At 37.4% G+C, this 20,807-nt stretch overlaps 3 protein-coding genes across 4 annotated transcripts in view; all 3 read left to right on the plus strand.

Moving 5' to 3' along the window:
• Positions 1-3,164: 3,164 nt before the first annotated feature.
• On the plus strand, positions 3,165-7,864 carry slc3a2b (solute carrier family 3 member 2b). The gene is made up of 9 exons (XM_051681497.1): positions 3,165-3,317; positions 4,464-4,707; positions 4,823-5,013; positions 5,503-5,676; positions 5,922-6,016; positions 6,125-6,264; positions 6,507-6,816; positions 6,910-6,972; positions 7,092-7,864. Exons 2-9 carry the CDS (start codon positions 4,493-4,495, stop codon positions 7,437-7,439), a joined length of 1,536 nt encoding a protein of 511 aa, XP_051537457.1. The 5' UTR covers positions 3,165-3,317; positions 4,464-4,492; the 3' UTR covers positions 7,440-7,864.
• A 929-nt stretch (positions 7,865-8,793) lies between these two features.
• On the plus strand, positions 8,794-12,611 carry LOC127430897 (calmodulin-1). The gene is made up of 6 exons (XM_051681039.1): positions 8,794-9,137; positions 9,998-10,028; positions 10,154-10,297; positions 10,384-10,490; positions 10,593-10,728; positions 10,984-12,611. Exons 1-6 carry the CDS (start codon positions 9,135-9,137, stop codon positions 11,010-11,012), a joined length of 450 nt encoding a protein of 149 aa, XP_051536999.1. The 5' UTR covers positions 8,794-9,134; the 3' UTR covers positions 11,013-12,611.
• A 1,174-nt stretch (positions 12,612-13,785) lies between these two features.
• LOC127430716 (pyruvate carboxylase, mitochondrial-like) overlaps positions 13,786-20,807 on the plus strand; it is a 174,187-nt gene continuing 167,165 nt past the window's right edge. The window contains exon 1 of one of the 2 annotated variants that reach the window (XM_051680705.1): positions 13,786-14,128. The gene's annotated coding sequence lies outside the window, so the exon portion shown is untranslated. The remainder of the gene's footprint in view (positions 14,129-20,807) is intronic. The other variant, XM_051680704.1, reaches the window with a different exon arrangement.

Genomic DNA, 20,807 nt, shown 5'->3' on the forward strand with positions numbered 1-20,807 from the left:
TTTATCCTGATAGACAGTTTAACAGTTATCATGAAAATCAATCATGTGCCTAAAACATGCTTGCTGACACTTTCATCACATTAACAAGCTGGAAAAAGTTTCTCTATGTTCATTATGTGGTTATATGTAAAAAAGATAAAAAATAACGAGTAACAATTCTATAGGAACATTTACTGTAGGTCCGTGTTTTTTTAGTCTGTTTTGAGACGGACGCTAAAATGACAGACCTTATTCTTTCTTCAGTATTTTGTAAAGCCTATAAGCCTGAGTAAGTGGAGGTGCCCAGGGGAAATTACGTGTATTTACAAAGCCATCACAGTTTTGCTCTGCCATCCAGTTAGTAGGCCCACATTTTTCATTGTTCTCTCAAAAAGAATGTGTATGTGCCTCATTGTAGCTGGGGATGAGAGTGCATGGAACATTTGTTTCCATGATTTTTATTGTAAAAAATGGTTCTGTTTTCTACCTAAAGAGCAACAGTAGTTTTGGTAGTGTAAATGCTGGAACAATACAAAACGAATGTCCTCAACCAGTGTGAATCAAATATTCTTGTTTTCAAATGATGTCTTAGAATATCTGTTGGAATATACAGTACGTACTAAAATTATGTTCCAAAGAGTTTTCCATTTAGGAGGAGTTTGAGATGAATATTTCAGATGAATATTTCTTCTAACACTATTCTGCAGAACCATACGTTCAAACAGTGGCAGATTTAGGGCGGCAACTTTGGGGTCGTGTTGAAGCGGGTTTCGCCCAGGGCGCCATACAAGCTAGAACCGCTACTGCGGTCAAATAGGATAATCAAGCTTTTGCTCACTCTCCAGGCTCCAGTCCAGAGATTTGGGAAGTGAATACTAGCCTGCAAAGGAATGGGGTCATCAGCGTGCTGACTCATACTTACATAGTTTAAGGTGTCCTGCCAGACAAAGATGGTTAGCCTGTTAGTAGAGGTCCAACACACTCTCACGGCGAAATCAGTCACTTGAATATGCTTTTGTTGGTTTAAAGGATAGTTCACAGCAAAATTAAAATTCTGTCGTCATTTACTCATTCTCATGTTATTCCACACGCCTTTCTTTCTTCTGTGGAACGTTAAAGGAGATGTTAAGGAAGACAGTAAAATCTCAGTCACCATTCACTTTTATTGCATCTTTTATAGCAAAGTGAATGGTGACTGAGGTAATCTTAACATATTCTTTTGTTTTCAGCTGACGAAAGAAAGTCATACGGGTTTGAAACAACATGATGATGAGTAAACGATGATGAAATTTTTGGTTTTAGATGAACTCCCATTAAATGATTGTTAAATTCCACTCTGTTGGCTCAAAGGTTTGTGTAATGTTGATTGGCTTATAGACTTCTTTACAGATGATCAAAAGGAGATCACAAATTAGGCTTTGGTAAAGACTTATGCTCTTTTGTTCCAAGTTTTATTCTCCTGTCACATCTTCTCTGATTTCATTAGCACATGATAAGATGATTTATTCTCTCATGATAAACAGCTATAGTTCATCATAAAAAAGGAGCTAATCTTCTTGTCGCTGCCTGTAAGCTTGCAAGCACCGGTCAGAACCACGTGCATGTAGGGACACAATGTGCTCTAGTGTGTTTACAAGATATGTGAGACTGGAGGGAGGAGCTTTATTCTGAGTGTTATGATCTAGATTCTAGAAGTTAGGTTCACTTATGTGTCTGCGTTTGAAACAAAGTGCTAAAGACGTTTTTGGAGCACCAAACTACCTCACTGTTTATTTTAGAGATCTCAGACCTTCCAGACAATTACACATGGAACCAATATGTTTTTAAATATCTGATATGTTTGATCAAAGCCTAGTACAATGTGCAAAAAAATACAAAAAGAAAAAAGTGCTTGTGATGCGCTATTAGACAAGGCTGTAGCACATGTCCCCCTTTGGGTCTGCTGCTAGGTCATATTTCAGTTTCCCAGAGATGTTTTTTAGCAGTCGCTCATCTCAAGCACAAACCCACGTGCAAGCACAGTCCTCTTAACTGAGTATTTGTATTTTTCTTGTACATATCACTATATATATACAGTATACAGTACAGTAATATATATCACTTTTATTACATATATTATTTATACATTACTACTAGACCAAAGTGCAAGCAGATTGCAAGTTACACTAGTAGAGCGCAAGAGAAAAGGAAATAATAAGGACAATAGGCCACTATAATAAAAAGCAAATGTAAAGAATTTTCAACCTGAAGGGGCTTTTACACATTTAGGAATCTGTGCTCTTTTATTTTATTTGCTGTTTCATAAAATCCTGATTAAGTTACTCTTATACATTCCAGAGCCTTCCATTGTCCATTCTAAAGAGTCTCATGTTAATTAGGTAACTTCTGAGCCCAGAGTGTATAATTAGGTCAAAGGTCAAGGAAAAGTTTTTGTCACACTATCACTAGTACAATAGCCTGAACTGAATATTTTAAACACATTCTTCATTCAGTGGTCTCTTTTATAATATACTTTACATTTTAACACATATATTATAAATAAAGCATGTTTATACAATTGGGTAAGCTGTAAATTATGATGATATATTTTAATAACTGCACCAAGGTACTAATGAAACTGTACATTGAGATTGGTATTTACATTTGACCTGTTCTTATGTGTGTTATGCGGTTTATCAAGCTCGTACTTCTAGGAAAGGAACTCAATTCCCTCAACCCCCAAACTTGTTTGTTAAGGTCTGGCACAGTTATTAAAACAGCAAGTAGGAGGAAGAATAAGAGAGAAATTAGACCCTTTTAAGGTGGACTCTCACAAATGCCACAAAACTGGATTGTCTGGTTTCAGATATGAAAATGGGGGAATTCAGGCAAACGTGCAACTGCAGAATTAACAAGAAGATAAAAATGGTTGAAATTGAATTCTTCTGTTTGTTTTCTCTAGGTCACGGTTATAAAACAACCTACATATCATACAACATTTATGAAAATCAGGGGGGAGGAAATGTAGTTTAACTGCAAAAGATGTAATTAACTGATCCAGGATTGTTTTCTAAGATGCACTCTGATCATATATATATATATTATTTATTTATTTTTTTCCTAATCATATTTGTGGCAGTACAGTTTAACCGCAGGCATACATCCTTGTGGTTCTCCTTAACTGTGGGCGGAGCTAATCAAATACGCGACTCCGGGCTTCTCGAGCAGTATAAAGCTTTGGGCATTATTGTAAATTACAGACACGAGTTTTACCCAAGAACAAAGCAGTGGATTTTTTTTTTTTTTTAACTTCCTGAAATAATCTGAACGAAGATCCCCTTATTATTCCAATACATTTGGTAAGATTAGATTTATATCAGATACATTTTACAGTGTTTACATTTGTCATTGTCCTCGATATTTGCCAGTAACACAATGCATATTTATTTTTACTCACAAGTTACCTCCATTTTAAAAACATTAATTAATGTAGGATTGTTTCTCGTTTAAAATGGTCTAGTTCGTTAACCGGTGTTAAGTGAGGTTGAATGATTCATTGAACACGCAAGCGCTTGACAGAACTAGACCGATCCGGTTTGCTGGTTGTCGTGTTACCGTTTACATCCACTGAGGTGCTTTTGACAAGATTTGAATTGAATTGTATTTGAACAGACAGTTTGATATAATGAGTGTTATAATGTTTTATTTAGAACCACAATCTTGTAATAATTTTGTTGTTTGAATGGATGCGATGGGGTTAGTCCAGTGGATCTGGCATCAACCGGCATATGTTTGCAGTGTCTACGGGCACTGAAAGTTTAATCTATATTTAAACAATTTAACCTTTAAATCTTTTTAAAAGGTAAAAATTCCTTTGTATTTGTGTCAATTGAGCTATAAGTACAAGTCACAACGCCTTTTTTTAGTCGCCATGTCGGCGTTAACGATTTTTTTTATTATTATTATTATAATTATTAATTTGTATTATTTAAACAATAGGCAAGTTAAACATGTTGCAACATTAGTATTGATAGTAGAAACAAATGTACAAGAAAAAAGAACAAAAATAAAAACAATACAAACAGGAGTTTCAAGACACAAAAATAATTGTTAAATTATATAAATTAAAGATTTTTACAAATCTTTTTGCTTTGCTGTTTTTGCATAATTTAATCATGTTGTAATATCCTTGTAACTCTATCAAAAATACGTTAATATTGGCTTTATTTTCTTACCATTTCAACTTATGTATAAAGAATCGTCCATAAATAACATATACAATAAAAAGAAAGATTAGCATCTTTGTTATTGTGATGAAAATAAAGCCAAACATTGTTTTCAAGTATAATTCGTTTTTCTACATGTTAACGACTTGATGTAGTGACGCAACGTTCAGCGCTTGTTGCCTGGCCGCGTGCATGGCTAATGTTGTCGTATCTGTTTCTGCAAGTCAGTCTCGTGTTCCGTGACGACACAATGACGTACTTCTTCCTTTTGGTTTCCAGTTGGAAGGAGAACGCCAGAAACAAAGAAAATGAGCAACGATACTGAAGTGGACATGAAAGACGTGGAGCTCAACGAGGTGGACCAGGAGAAGCAACCCATGACAGTGGGAGAGTCTGGAAATAACGATGCCATCTCACCTGTGACTGAGAAGAACGGAATCGTGAAAGTGAAGATTCCAGATGAGGAGACCAAGTTCACTGGCCTATCCAAAGAAGAGCTCTTGCAAGTTGCAGGAACACCAGGGTATGAAAATGCGCCCACTATTATTAAACCGTTTGTTTTTTGGTAATACAGAGACAGAACTCTGCAATTTAGCACTCTAATAACTTTCCTGCTTGCTTTACCCCCTCTTGAATAGGTGGGTTAGAGTACGTTGGGCACTTCTGATTCTGTTCTGGCTCGGTTGGCTTGGCATGCTGGCTGGTGCCATTGCCATCATTGTTCAAGCTCCTCGCTGCAAGCCAATCCCTGAGATGAACTGGTGGAACTATGGACCTCTGTATCAGATTGGAGATGTTAACGCATTCACAGAGTCTCCAGGCCTTTTAGGTAAAGACATGGCCTGCATCAAAGCAACTAAAATAGATGTTGCGAGAAGGAGGGGTTATTAATAGATTTCAGGGATGAGTCAGTTCACGGATTATATTATATGTGCAAGACTGAAATAAGTGGCACATGTAGCTTTTTATGGGTCAGACTCTGAACACTTTCAAGCAAACTTTTCACATTGCTCAGTTCCTGTGTTGTTGAATAGACAATCTGGTTTCCTCCATCCGCTTTTATGTGAACATTGTCCTGTGCTTGCTGAGCTCAGGGATATTAAGGGAATTATGGGGAGGTGGTTACAACTCTTATTTTGTGTCTTTTAATGAAGGATGTGAGGTGTGCCCAAATAAAATTAATGTCCAGATAATATTGATACAGATAAACATGGATATGTTCTTTTTAAAACCCTGCATATTTATTTGTTTATTTATTTATTTTGCTTCTATTCATGGTAAATTGTGCATTTAACTTAATTTGACTGCGTTTACTCAGGTCTGGCAAATAAGATTGAGAAGATGGATGAGTTGAAAATGAAGGGTCTGGTCATAGGCCCTGTCCATGTGTCCACTGCTGACGAACCTAAAGATCTGAAGTTGGATGAGATTTCTACAAAGGCTGGTACTTTGGAGGAATTTAAAAAAGTCATTCAGGCTGCACACAAGAGGGGTGAGCTGTAGTTTGCACTAAATATGTATTCATTATCTACTGTGTCTTGAGTATTTTAAACTAAAAGGCCTTTCTAACATAATAGTTTTGTACCGATCTTCCATGTAAAACCTTATCAGTTTAATTATTTCAATCACATGTTAATCAAGGTGGCATCCATAATATTTTCCATTATGTATTGCAGGAGTTCAATGGAAAGCAGCTAATACTTATGATCCTGCTTGTTTTTTTATGTTTGCTCTAAGGTATATATGTGGTTTTGGACCTGACCCCCAACTATAAGGGATCAGAGCCTTGGTTCACAAAGGAAGCTATCAACACTGTGGTGGTGGAACTTAAGGTATGAGGTTGACTGATGGGGATTTCTTGGCCCCAAAAAATTGTCACTTTAAACCAATTTGTCTACTTTAATTTGCAGAATAATAACTGTGATCATTGTCTTTGGTAGCCTGCTCTGATGCACTGGCTAAAGGAAGGTGTGGATGGATTTCTCTTCTACGGTGTTGAAAAGGTTTCCGCTGAAGAGCCATCTCTTTGGAGTGATGTCGAAGTCATTATCCACAATCAGACTGAGGGAGAAACGAAAAAGTGAGCACTTGACCGTCTTCAATTTTCATGCTTGGATTTCCATGAATACTGAGTAAATGGATGCATAGGTTGATCTTCTTGTGAGGCAAAGGAGCCACCTTGTGGCATTTGGGAGCAACGTTCATAGACTGAAATAAGTTGTGTTGCCAACCAAGTAGCTCTCGAATTCTTAAATGTGACTCTTAATTAAATGTAACACTTGATTTAAATAATTTGTTATTATATAATTGTTTACCCTCTAGGGCCTTAATTGGCGTTACAGATCAGTCCTCTCCTGATGACATAGCTGCGGTGTTGAACAGCACTGGTGTGGACCTACTCCTCTCTGGTGCTCTAAGGTCCAAATCTGCTCTGGAAATTGCCCACACTGTTGATCGCATGTATTCCACTCACAATCAGTCCCAGCTGGCTTGGAACATAGGTGGACGCATCACTGGACACCTGGCCTCACTAGTGGGGCTTGCCCATGTCAAGTTGTACCAGCTGCTGCTGCTCACCCTGCCTGGCACACCAGTGTTTAATTATGGGGATGAGATTGGACTGCAAGATGGGGTAAGAAAACTTAAAGGTTTTTATCAAGGGTAGTCAGGCTGACCCAGTTGTTTTCAAAAGTGCAGATCGTAAAATCTTGTGTCTTCCATTTAGTCCACCAAAAACCCGACAATGGTGTGGGACTTCTTGTCGCAAGAGATAAATGAGACTTCAAAGGTAAGGAACATTCTGCGTACAGTGCTGAATCTCCAGAATCACACTTTGTAATGTTTGCTCCTGTTACAAAGCAGCTGTCCAAGACACATTTTCATTGTCTGTCATGTTGTGTGTTGCAGAGCGAGCTGGAGGAAATGGGCTCTTTCCGTGTGTTCTTCAAGGCCGTGAGCGAAAAAAGAATGAAAGAGCGCTCTCTGCAGCATGGAGAATACTTGCCTCTGTTCAACTCAACCTCTGCCTTGGCCTATGTGCGTAGGTGGGACCAAAATGAACGCTACCTGATTGCACTCAACTGGCACTCGAATGACACGGTCACTCTTCCGCTGCAGCACGCTGAGCTTCCTGAGAAAGTTACAGTAGTGTTCAGTACTACCAATAAGATGGCTGCTGGTGATATACTTAACCTGGCAGCGCTAGAGTTGGAGCCAGAACAGGGTGTAATGCTGAAGTTTCCTTACACAGCCTAAAGACAAGTTGTTAACTTGAAGTTGGTGTGTGAGTATATATTTATATGGATAAAAAATGTTTGATAGGGCACCCTGTTACAATATTGTTTTTTTTTTTTTACACATACACTGGCAGACAGTATTAGGTTGTGCTTTTATTTTATTTTTTTTAACATGCATCATATGTGCTACTTGACTACTAAATTGAGGTAAAGAAGGTAGTTTTATTTTGCTGTTACTTGGAATACATTCCATAGGAAAACATGTTTGGGGTTTTATTTTAGTTTTAAGGTGTGATGTTACTGCACAAAAAAAAAGAAAAAAAAATGATAACCGTTCAAATTCCATAGAGAAAACGGTAAATGGCTGTTTCTTTTGTGTCCTGAGAAAAAAAAATGCATGAAAATGAAAGCTGTGGACAATAAACTAAGTGGAGCAGATTATCATTGTTTGTCCTGTCACTGTATTCACTCAGGTGGGATTCTCTCTTGTATTTAAGTAAGTGTTGCCAACATAATGAGTTGTAATGGAGACATGGTTGAATTATTAAAATCTGCTGCCATAAAATGGAGCAGCTCGCATTGTCTCTAGTATAGTATAAAATCAGGAGTCTCTAATAATGGGTCTTTATTTAGAACAAATCATTATGCTTATGGAGAGCTCGGTCTCACCTAGCTATTTTAACACATTAAAGATATATGGACACCTACTGAGAGAATGTTGTGGAAATTGTCTCATGTATATAAGCTCTCACAAAAGCAAATCTAACATTGTCATTACATGCAAACCATCACAAGAAACAAAAGCCCTTCAGCTCTTTTAATGAATGATATCATTTGAACAGTTTAAACCCAAGGATACAGGGATGTTGATTCAACATACACATTTTGATACATATTACTGACTAATAAGTATTTCCTGGCTATGTCCTGTACCGTTTTACAACTTCAGAACTTTTCTAGGTCAATTTCTCATTCGGGACCATAAACCTGACCAAGAACTCAACTTTTAGGCTATGCACCACAGTGGCTTCTTAGTTTTTTTTTAAAAGATTAGAAACATTACTTTGTTCACTTGTGCATTTCAAAATCAAAGTCTTTAAAACCATTAAAACGGCATAATGGTCACAGACACATCTCACAAGATGAATCTGTGCTCTGACATGCCAGAGTTTATGGCATCTGCAGCACTGTCTGCACTTGTCAACTCGCTGCTTCTGTCTCTTTAAAAACTTCTCTCTTCGAGGACTCCCTGACGCATTGCAGGTGGCTGAAAACCAATCAAATAACACTTCCTAGGTCAGCTGACAAGTGCCATCAGATTTCTATACATGAACTCACCGGAGCATCCATTCAAACTGGAAAGCAACCGCTGTATGCTATTGGGTTTTAAAACTGATCATACTAAAATAATAATTTACAACTGACATATAGGAAATTGAGATATAGAGGTTTTATAAACGAAAACGGGTCCGTTTCACTCAGCGGTTTCGATTTAATTCGTTTAGGCTACTCGGCGTAAGGAGACCATAGAAACCTCTTTGTTGTCAAGGAGTGCGACGTCCCACTTTGGACCGAAGCACCGAGGCGCAGTAATCTTCAAGTTTGGGCGCACAGCAGCAGAAAGTGAAAGAAGTGCTTGACAATCGCACGAGTGCAAAGCAAACGTTTGGGTTTCACATTTATTTTCTCTACGTAAAGATTACACTCAAATACAATGGTAAGTAAGCATTTACAATCTTAAAAGGTGAAGTGTTACGTTGTAACAAAAAATGGCTTGAGCGTCACTTGGATTGGTCTGAATGGGCTAATGTTAGCTTAGCTTCTCGCGAGCTAACTGTCAGTTCATTGAAAGAGCGCGCGAGCTCCCGGGCTAACGTTCCTTAAACACCGGGTTACACTCCATTCCCCTCCTTCTTAATGCATAATAAACAGCTTTAACGTGTGATGTTTTGCAGATTCCTGATCTGCAGGGTGTTTTTACGGGGTAAAATGCGTTATACTAGCTCGCCCCTTACTGATTCCATGTTGCTAGCTCGCCTCATGTCGGCGTTAGCAGTCAGCGGCTTGATAACCATCGAGGATACACGTACATATCACCTTTATTTACATGAGAGAATACGGAGAGAACACAAACCCTCCAATGTGCAAAAATAGACCTTTTCTAAAATGTGATCGGTGTGGTCACAACCTGCGTGTAGTTCTTAGCGCACGCTGTAACACATTCATTTGGCTTTCAAATGAAAACACAATAGCGGTAAATTAATATATATATATATATACACAGACGATGTTGACAAATGTAAAATATACAACAGCGCAGTTTTTCTGTGACTGATTTGCTAATTCATAAAGAGCCCTGAGTTGGGCGTTGTAGCCGTGAATGACATCATCAAAGTTGCGAAACACAACTTATCAAGTGTTAAACATGCTCCATTCATTTTAATAAGCAATAAATGAGGTATAGATTTAGACTGTCATAAAACACTTGAAAATAAATCAGTGGTGTTTGCATATGCTTAGTGATTGCTAATGCTTTTATACTGTTTTCTTTTTGTGTTCCCTCCCTTCCACTCATAGGCTGATCAGCTAACAGAGGAACAGATTGCAGGTATGTAAGATGAGCTTTTACTTCTCGTTAAACCAGCATCTTGATTAATTCATGATTCCTTCCCATGTGTAATTTTTTTTAAATATTTTAATCCATTGTGTGTGTGTGTGTGTGTTTGTTTTAAGAATTCAAGGAGGCGTTCTCACTGTTTGATAAGGACGGTGATGGCACCATCACAACTAAAGAGTTGGGTACCGTTATGCGGTCTTTGGGCCAGAACCCTACAGAGGCAGAGCTGCAAGATATGATAAATGAAGTTGATGCTGATGGTGAGGAAGTCCTTCCACAAGCATAACACATTTAAGAATGCCACAGCTTTGTTACTGAATCTGTTATCTTTTTTATCCCCCCTCAGGCAATGGAACGATTGATTTCCCAGAATTCCTTACTATGATGGCCAGGAAAATGAAGGACACAGATAGCGAGGAGGAGATCAGAGAAGCTTTCAGAGTTTTTGACAAGGTTGAAATGGGGTTTTCTTTGTATGCAAACTGCATTTTTGCAGTAGTATTTTTACAGAAAAATGTAGACAGTTTTTCTTACCCAGTGACTAATGCTTTACAGGATGGAAACGGCTATATTAGTGCAGCAGAGCTGCGTCACGTCATGACAAATCTGGGGGAGAAGCTCACAGACGAGGAGGTGGATGAGATGATCCGAGAGGCAGATATTGATGGTGATGGTCAAGTCAACTATGAAGGTATTTTCACATGTTAATGCCATGTACAGTAAATCTAGTGGTCTTTATTTTTTATATACATTAAGCTGTGCATGCTGGCTGTTTGAACACCAAGCTTATGGTTTGGGAGGTTTTTATTAGTTGTTTTCAGGTTAAAAGTAAACATGAAGGCTTATTTTGGGGGCACATGCATTTTGTACCATACAGAATTTATACATTAAAGCAGTTTGTAAAGAAATGCATGGTTACCTCATTATTATTTTTTTTATTTTACAGAGTTTGTCCAGATGATGACGGCAAAGTAAAACTGGAAACCAAAAGGAGCACAACAGACCAAACAGTGGGCAGCACTCTCACTGTCAACCTTCAACAAGCATTCACAACCAATCTCTTACTCTGCATTTAAATTCACTCTCCTCCACTTTTCCTTAGTTTGCTTAACCCTCGACTCTGCTTGTTTTTTTTTTAAACATTATTGACTGCATCTCCCCTCATTTTATTGACCTACATTGTCTGGTTTTCTTTGAAAGAAAATATTTACATGCACAACAAATTTAAATCTTGCATATATATTGGTGATAACAACAGTGTAACACATGTATCAACATTTTAAAGATTGTGTGACATACTATATGGACAAGAGCAATGCATGCTTTGTTTTGCATGTTTCTGTGTTTTTTATTTTGTTCTTTTCCAGCTTGCCTAATTTTTTCTAACTTGCTAGTTCTCCTTTAACTGCATGTTTCTCATGCAACCTGCTCAGTGATCTTAGAACTGTATGGTGAATAACCATTAATGGATAATCAGGGGCTATATGTAACACAATGGCTCAAACTTCCATGTCATAGTGTGAATGTGTTGTAAGTGTAGATCTGTGTGTCTGAATGAGTGCTTGTAGTAGGATGTAAGTGGAGCTGGGCAGTTCAGTTTACGTTTTGGTAAATAGGGCTTGTTCTTTATGGACCGCATAACTAATATGTAAGAGAAAAAAGTCAATTATACAAAGCTGCGTAGAATAATCCAGATATGGTTAGTTGGGGACCAATTATTTCAGTTAATCGGTTTACTTGTTTTGCCCCTTTTGTATTAGTAGAATGATAGTGGTGGAAAGGCTTTGATCTGTCTTTCAGCTTACATTTTCCTCACAAGTTTCACAAGCCCAAAGCAAACACCACCTATTTGTTCTAGACTGGTATAGAGAGGTTTAATGTTTGGTTTGAGTTATGTCTGTGTGGAGTTTGTACTGAAGATGTAGAATAGTTTTCACCATAAAATATGGTCTTACATTTTGATGCTGCACTTGATGTCCTATCCCATAAGTAGACCATTTCTGTCTTGAGAAAAAAAATCTTAAATTTAAATTGTGTGCTGATTCTTCCTGCAGGATGTTTGATATATTTGTACACATCAAAGCACCTGCATTTTATTATCCTATAGACTAATTTCTCATAAAAACAATGGCACATTCTCCTGTTCCATGGTACTAGAGTTGTTACGACGCACAGTGTTGGCTCTCGGGATGATGCACAGTGCTTGTCATCCAGTTAGAATGTGTTTGCCATGAAACCTGCAAATATGCCGCTTTAACATTATTTAAAATAAATAAATAAATGCATAGACCAAGGTTAAACAAGCAGCACTTAATGGCAGAATCACATACATGGCATTGCTGGTAGTATTGCATCGTCTGCCTCAGTTCTTCATTTATTTTTTGTGACCTTTGTTTTTTTTTTCTTGTTTTTTTTTTTCTCTGAGATCTGAGTTTACTGTCTGGTTCTCTTTTTTTCCCCACTTCATTCTTTTGCCCACAAGGTTATATAGGAAAAAATGAAAGGTTATGCATTCCATTGCAGGACTCTGTTGGTTTTCTTGCTAAATAAACATCTTGGACCTTTGTTTCTAAATTAATGCTTTTTGTTCATAACGCTGTTGCCTGAACTGTAAACCTCCATGGATTTATTAGGCCTATATAAAAGATAGTTTAAGAGCAACAGCAAAGTGTATTATATTGTGCATTATATATTGAATAATATTGTGTTCATTGTTATTGTATTTCAAGGCAATATTAGTCCTCATTTTAAAAGACCTATTCTGTTAAATCAAAAGCCACTATGTTCATAGCATATCTGTTGACCAGCTTATTAAAGGAAATATTGTGGGTTCAATACAAGGTGAGCTAAATTGACAGCATTTGTGGCATAATGTTGATTACCACAAAAAATTATTTCAACTTAAAAAAAAAAAAAAAAAAAAGCAAAAATCTGGTTTACAGTGAAGCACTTACAATGGAAGTGAATGGGGGCCAATTTTTGAATGTTAAAATACTCACTTTTTCAAAAGTATAGCCACAAGACAAACAATATGAGTGTTAACAAGATTTTAGTGTGATAAAATCCATTACTAATGTTTTCGCTAAAGTGTTTTCCAATTTTACAACTGTTGCCATGACAATGTAACACTAAAACGACTGTAAAAACGATTATATAAACAACTTTACAGCTAAAAAAATACACAAGTTTTAACCGAAAAATTAATATAAATGCTTTTATGAAATCACAAGCTTCACATTTCTACCTTTAAACCTCCAAAAAAATTGGCCCCATTTACTTCCATTGAAAGTGCCTCAATGTATCCTCTTTTTTTTTCTTTTCTTTTTTTTTTTTTCAAAAAGGAGGAACAGGTCGAAATATTTTTTTTGTGAGATCAACATGCCGCAAATTCTACCGATTGAGTTTAATTTGTAAAAAACATTTTCATGTGAAATTAGAAATCATTGTAGTGGGGGTGATGGAAGCGTCCAAATACGAAAATCAGCAGTAATCCTGTTTGCTGTGTAGTTCTGCGTCGCCTACAAATTTGGCTTTAAGACTACACAGCGTAGGAACTGTATAGCTTTCCCAACAGTCACGCGAGTGTTTTTGATTGACATGAAGCAGAACCAATAGTCCACTTCCAATTTCAGCGACAACCAATCATATCTATGAGGCGTAGGGGTGGATGTCAGTCTCACAACATACACCAATAGTCTGACAGTATACAGATAGGTGGAGTATTGATTCAAGAAAAACATTTTTGTAACGGGGCCAATACTAAAAAAGAGTGCAAGTAATTTAGGACGCAGAGAGTTTTAAATTACTGCAGTTCTTCAGCACGTGCACTCTGGAAGCACGTTGGCTCACGGTTTAACGATTTCAACGTCCTGCAGAGATCTGGACCAAGTGATAAAACACTGTCTGGGGAGGTAAATAGGCAAATACGAGCCAGGTGCACCATATTACTTCACTACGTATCCACGCTCGCGACGTACTTTGACATTCACAGAAAGTTGCGCACTACACGTCAAACGTTTTTTTTTTTTTTTTTTTTTGGATGAACAGACTTGGAAACCAGACTGTAACTGTCGCGAGACCAGAATAAAAAGGTGAGTCCGTACTTTTGCTTTTTAACAATTGTTTCGATGAGTATATGTTTTTCAAGACGCCAAGACTGCGGTCGTAAGCTTAGCATCATATCTAATGAAGCAGTAAGTTGCTGTCCAGGTAAACACGAGCTGTATTGGAGCTGCATGAACTTAAGTGCATTTTACCAGTAAACGAACAATCGTGGCTCCTGAAGTAAATATTTATGTAACGTGTTAAAGAAAATATGTGTATTTGTAGTCGTGCAGAATGCCAGAGGGCATTGCACACTCATGCTTTCATTTGGCAAACCCACGTGCCAAATGAATGTATCAAACTGTACAATCTGATGAATTTGGCTCACTTGTTCGACCGATAAACTATTCGCTGCCACATCACTAACCACTAGTAAAACCTTCAATCGTAGTAGCACGTCCGATTTAAAGGCAATGCGGCAACTGTGAATTGAAGCTGGGCATTCATTGCGCAGCAAGTTCATGTTCACATATTCATGTTGGCAACTGTTTATTGCACTGTCCATCTTTCTGTCAGTCACCACAAGGGTCTCAAGACTGAGACAGCTGAGCTGTGCTGACCTGGAACGCCCCTATGGTGCTCAAAAATGCTCACTAGGTTTTAAGAGCAAAGTTTAGGACACTTACTAGTTAATCCAGATGTGCATCATTCTTGAAAACAGTTTAAAGGTAAAATAGTTTATAGTTTAATGTCGTATATTTAAACTATTTTAAAATCCCAAGGTTGTAATTTGCCAAGCTGCTTTTTTTTTTTTATTGCACTTTTCACTGACTTAAAGGGATAGCTCACCCCAAAAATAAAGATGTTATCATTTACTCACCCTCATGTCATTCCAAACCAGCATAACTTTCTTCCATGGTTTAGAAAATGAGATGTTAGACCGAATGTTAGCCTCCGTCACCATTCACTTTCATTGCATCTTTTTTTCCACACAATGAAAGTGAATGATGACTGAGGCAGTCAGTCCTTAACATTCTGCCTAATATCTCCTTTTGTGTTCCATAGATGAAAAATCCATATTGTCAGAATTTTCATTTTTGGGTGAACTATATCTCTTTAACCCTCAAAATAGTTTAAATGTTTGTGGTGTTTTTTTTGTCAGACTTGTCGGTCGTGATTCCTTCTCTGCAGTATGTGTATATATATTATATTTTATATATATATATATATATATATATATATATATATATATATATATATATATATATATTTATTTATTTTTTGACTTTTTAATTGTTCACTCAAGACACATGTAACGCTTAAGCCTGAGTATGTGTAAATTCTTAGGAGCTTGTGTTTTCTTTGCCATATTTTTTGAGCATTATTACTTTAATCACAAAATATTTTTGTTTGTGCCTTTATGTTAAGGACCAGGGTCAAAAATTCCCCGGGCATGGGGCAATAATGCCATCAAAAATGTATTTTTTGTTTTTTGGAAATGATTGAATTGAACTCAATTAGTCTATTTGACATAAATCAATGGCTAGCTGTGATTTATATGGCTAGAAAAAATACGATCACATAAAGATGAAAAAAAAATCGTCATTTTTAAAAATAAAAAAATCAATTTTTATTTCATATCAGAGTTGCTTGGGTTACCTAAACATATGCATGAAGTGAATTAAAGGATCATGTTGAGGGAAGACCCATGTTGTCTCATTTTCAAGATAAATATGCCATATTTTAATTGTATTTATCAATGAATGTGGTACAGTTGCTAGGCACAGTAATGTCTGATTTTTATATTGCTGTGGCTGCAATACAAATTGAAGTTGTAAAATCTTTGTGCTTAGTCATATATTAACAATAATGTAACACCGAACATGCCTAATAAAAAGCAGCAGGTGTCTGATAATATAACACTTATGAACATCCCCAGAAACCTGATGACTCTTGTATTATGGGATCTACAGTTGAAGTCAGAAGTTTACATACACTTATGTAGAAGTCATTAAAACTCATTTTTTTAACCACTCCACAGATTTAAAATTAGCAAACAATAGTTTTGGCAAGTCGTTTAGGACATCTACTTGGTGCATGACATGAGTAATTTTTTTTCAACAATTGTTTACAGACAGATTGTTTCACTTTTAATTGACTATATCACAATTCCAGTGGGCCAGAAGTTTACATTCACTAAGTTAACTGTGCCTTAAAGCAGCTTGGAAAATTCCAGAAAATGATGTCAAGCCTTTAGGCAATTAGTTTCTGATAGGCTAATTGGAGTCAATTGAAGGTGTACCTGTGGATGTATTTTAAGGCCTACCTTCAAACTCAGTGCCTCTTTGTTTGACTTCATGGGAAAATCAAAAGAAATCAGTCAAGGCCTCAGAAAAAAAATTGTGGACCTCCACAAGTCTGGTTCATCCTTGGGAGCAATTTCCAAATGCCTGAAGGTACCACATTCATCTGTACAAACAATAGTACGCAAGTATCATACCGCTCAGGAAGAAGTATTCTGTCTACTAGAGATGAACATAGTTTGGTGCAAAAAATGCAAATCAATCCCACAACAACAGCAAAGGACCTTGTGAAGATGCTGGAGGAAATGGGTAGACAAGTATTGAACTGTTTGGCCATAATGACCATTGTTATGTTTGGAGGAAAAAAGGGTGAGGCTTGCAAGCCAAAGAACACCATCCCAACCGTGAAGCATGGGGGTGGCAGCATCATGTTGTGGGGGTGCTTTGATGCAGGAGGGACTGGTGCACTTCACAAAATAGATGGCATCATGAGGAAGGAAAATTATTTGGATATATTGAAGCAACATCTCAAGACATCAGCCAGGAAGTTAAAGCTCGGTCGCAAATGGGTCTTCCAAATGGAAAATGACCACAAGCATACCTCAAGTTGTGGCAAAATGGCTTAAGGACAACCAAGTCAAGGTATTGGAGTGGCCATCACAAAGCCCTGACCTCAGTCTGATAGAAAATTTGTGGGCAGAACTGAAAAAGCGTGTGCGAGCAAGGAGGCCTACAAACCTGACTCAGTTACACCAGTTCTGTCTGGAGGAATGGGCCAAAATTCCAGCAACTTATTGTGAGAAGCTTGTGAAAGGCTACCTAAAAAATTTGCCCTAAGTTAAACAATTTAAAGGCAATGCTGCCAAATACTAAGTGTATGTAAACATCTGACCCACGGGGAATGTGATGAAAGAAAGAAAAGCTGAAATAAATAATTCTCTGTACTATTATTCTGACATTTCACATTAAAATAAAGTAGTGATCCTAACTGACCTAAGACGGGGTATGTTGTCTACGATTAAATGTCAGGAATTGTGAGAAAAAAAATGGTGAGTTTTAATGTATTTGGTTAAGGTGTATGTGAACTTTTGACTTCAACTCTTAGTCATCATCAGCTACATGGTGGCAACTAGTGAGGTGCTTAAAGTAGCAGAAATGGCAGGCTGCCTTTTTTTCAGCCTGTTTCATAATGACCTCTGTGCTCTGCTTGGTGCTTAAACGGATAGTTCACCCAAAAATTAAAATCCTCTCATTATTTACTCACCCTCATGATATCCCAGGTGTGTATGACTTTCTTTACCAGAACACATTTGAAGAAAAATAGAAAAATATTTTAGCTCTGTAGGTCCTTAAAATGCAAGTAAATGGAGATTTCTTTATTGAAGCTCCAAAAATCACAGTCAGCATAAACGTCATCCATACGACTCCAGCTGTTAAATGAATGTCTTCTAAAGTGACACGATCGCTTTTGGTGTGAAAAAGATAAATATTTAAGTACTTTTTATTTATTTATTTTTACTTTAAATCATGCTTCCGGTCGGCAGCGGTACGCGCATGTGACGTAATCGCATTGGCATTTGAAACACGTGAGAACTGAGGCACATGAGTAGCAGCCGGAAGAGCAGCGCTGTTTACAAGTGAGAAGTAGGAACGCTGTACTGTTGGTTTTGGTTTAGATCTGTATTTCTGTTTCTTTACTCATAATGGTGCATTTGTGTGCTTATCCTTGATGTCTCAACTGAGTGGAGAACGTGAGATTACGTCCGTATCATTGCAACATGAATACGTCACACGAGAGACCACTTGGGCTCCACCCTCTCTTGAACCCTAACGGAAGCTTTGGTTTATAGTTAAAGTACTTAAATATTTATCTTTTTCGCACAAAACGTGATCGCATCACTTTAGAAGGCATTAATTTAACCACTGGAGTCATATGGATGACATTTATGCTGACCGTCTGATTTTTGGAGCTTCAAAAGAGAAATCTCCATTCACTTGCATTTTAAGGACCTACTGAGCTGAGATATTTTTCTATTTTTCTTCAAATGTGTTCTGGTGAAGAAAGAAAGTCATACACACTTGGGATATCATGAGGGTGAGTAAATAATGAGAGGTTTTTCATTTTTGGGTGAACTATTCCTTTAAGCTAGATTTGTTTGTCAGGAATTTCTGTATTTCTAGACCTGTTGTCTTTTCATTTCTGTGATGAAAACATGGTTTGTGATGTACTTTATCATTGGAATGTCCCGAGAAGGAGGTTTTTATAGGGGGTTTGCATTAAGAGACAACAATCTGAATTTGTTCTCTAAATGCAAATAAATGGATGTGTCCTCCTCACAGCACAAGTCAAATAAAGAATGGGGCAGTTATTGAGTTTTCAGCATAGCCATTTTTTATAGACCAAGGCCACTGGCTGTATGATCATACTCCTGTATAGGTTTTTTTTTTTTTTTTGTAAATGGTTTACTAAACCACCAGTTTACTGTCAGAAACATATGAAAATCTTGCTGCTAAATCACATCCCAGCTGTTTTTCATGCCTGATTCCACATGCAGATTGTCATCTCTGGCCCTGTCTCTTTCACCAGATTCTCTCTACATAATCCTAAAACCTCACACAAATGTGCTCATTTTGTTACAATAAGTTCAGATAGTCTCCTTTGCTGAGCTCATGTTTCAGTCTCAGGTTCTCTCTCTGTCAGGGCACAGTCATGGTAATGTTTTTATTTTGGCAGGGGGTTGTTCCTTGTTCAGGAGAAGACAGTGTGTAAGGAACAGACAGGGCCTGTCGGACTGGGAAACTGAAAAATATCTGGAGTGAAATGGGACACTTTAAATATACCCTTTTGCAGCTCTACAGTGGTGGCCAAAAATATTGGCACCCTTGGTAAATATGAGCAAAGAAGACTGTGAAAAAAATCTGCATTGTTTATCCTTTTGATTTTTCATTCAAAAAATTCACAATCTAATCTTTAACTGAAGTAAAACAATTGAAAGTGGGGAAATATCTCATTATTAAATAAATATTTTTCTCAAACACGTTGGCCACAATTATTGGCACCCCTAGAAATTCTTATGAGTAAAATATATCTGAAGTATATTCCCATTCATATTTTAAATTTTTTAATGCACCTGGGTGACTAGGAATGTGAAATTGTTCAGCCATGACTTCCTGTTTCACAGGGGTTTCACATATGAGGTAACACACAGGCCAAATTCAAATGGGTTACATTCAAGAATAAAGTTCTGATGTGTGGCAAAAGGTTGTTGAGCTTCACAAAATGGGAATTGGCTATAAGAAAATAGCCAAAGCATTGAAAATGCCCATTTCCACCATCAGGGCAAAATTTTCAATTTCCAATCAACTGGAGGTCATAAGAATCGGCCTGGAAGAGGACACGTGTCTATATTGACTCCACGCACAGTGAGGAGGATGTTTCAAGTGGCCAAAGAATCTCCAAGGATCACAGCTGGAGAATTGCAGAAATTAGTTGGGGCTTGGGGTCAGAAAGTCTAAAAAAAAAAACAAAAAAAAAAAAAAACAATATATCAGACATCACCACAAGTTGTTTGGGAGGGTTTCAAGAAAAAAGCCTCTGCTCTCATCCAACAACAAACTCAAGTGTCAGTTTGTCAGACACTACTGGAACTTCAAATGCAGGGTTCTATGGTCAGATGAAACAAAAATGAGCTTTTTGGCAGCAAACACCAGAGATGGGTTTCGTGCACACAGAGATGAAGTACCCAGTGCCCACGGTTAAATGTGGTGCTGGATCTTTAATGTAGTGGTGCTGTTTTTCTGTCAGAGGTCCTGGACATCTTGTTCGGATACATGGCATCACAGACAAAAATCAAAACCTGATTGCCTCTGCCAGAAAGCTTGGGCCCTGTTTGGATCTTCCAGCAGGACAATGATCCAAAACAAACATGAAAATCAACACAAAAATGGTTCACTGACCACAAAATCAAGGTTCTGCCATGGCCATCCCAGTCCCCTGACCTGAACCCCATAGAAAATTTGTGGGGTGAACTGAAGAGGAGAGTCCACCAACATTGACCTCTGAATTTGAAGGATCTGAAAAGATTTTGTATGGAGGAATGATCTCAGATCCCTTGCTAGGTGTTCTCCAACCTCATTAGGCATTATAAGAGAAGACTCAGAGCTGTTATCTTGGCAAAGGGAGGTTGCAAGAAGTACTGAATAAAAGAGTGCCAATAATTATGGCCAATGCATTTTGGAGAAAAATATTTATTAAATAATGAGAGATTTCCCCTGTTTCAATTGTTTTCAATTAAAGGTTAGACTATTATTTTTTTATTTTTTTAATAAAAGATCAAAAGGATAAACAATGCAGATATTTTTTTTTTTTTTTTTGCTTATTTACCAAGGGTGCCAATATTTTTGGCCACCACTGTAGCTCTAG

Source organism: Myxocyprinus asiaticus, chromosome 40 (assembly GCF_019703515.2).
Source record: "Myxocyprinus asiaticus isolate MX2 ecotype Aquarium Trade chromosome 40, UBuf_Myxa_2, whole genome shotgun sequence".
Lineage (NCBI taxonomy): Eukaryota > Metazoa > Chordata > Actinopteri > Cypriniformes > Catostomidae > Myxocyprinus > Myxocyprinus asiaticus.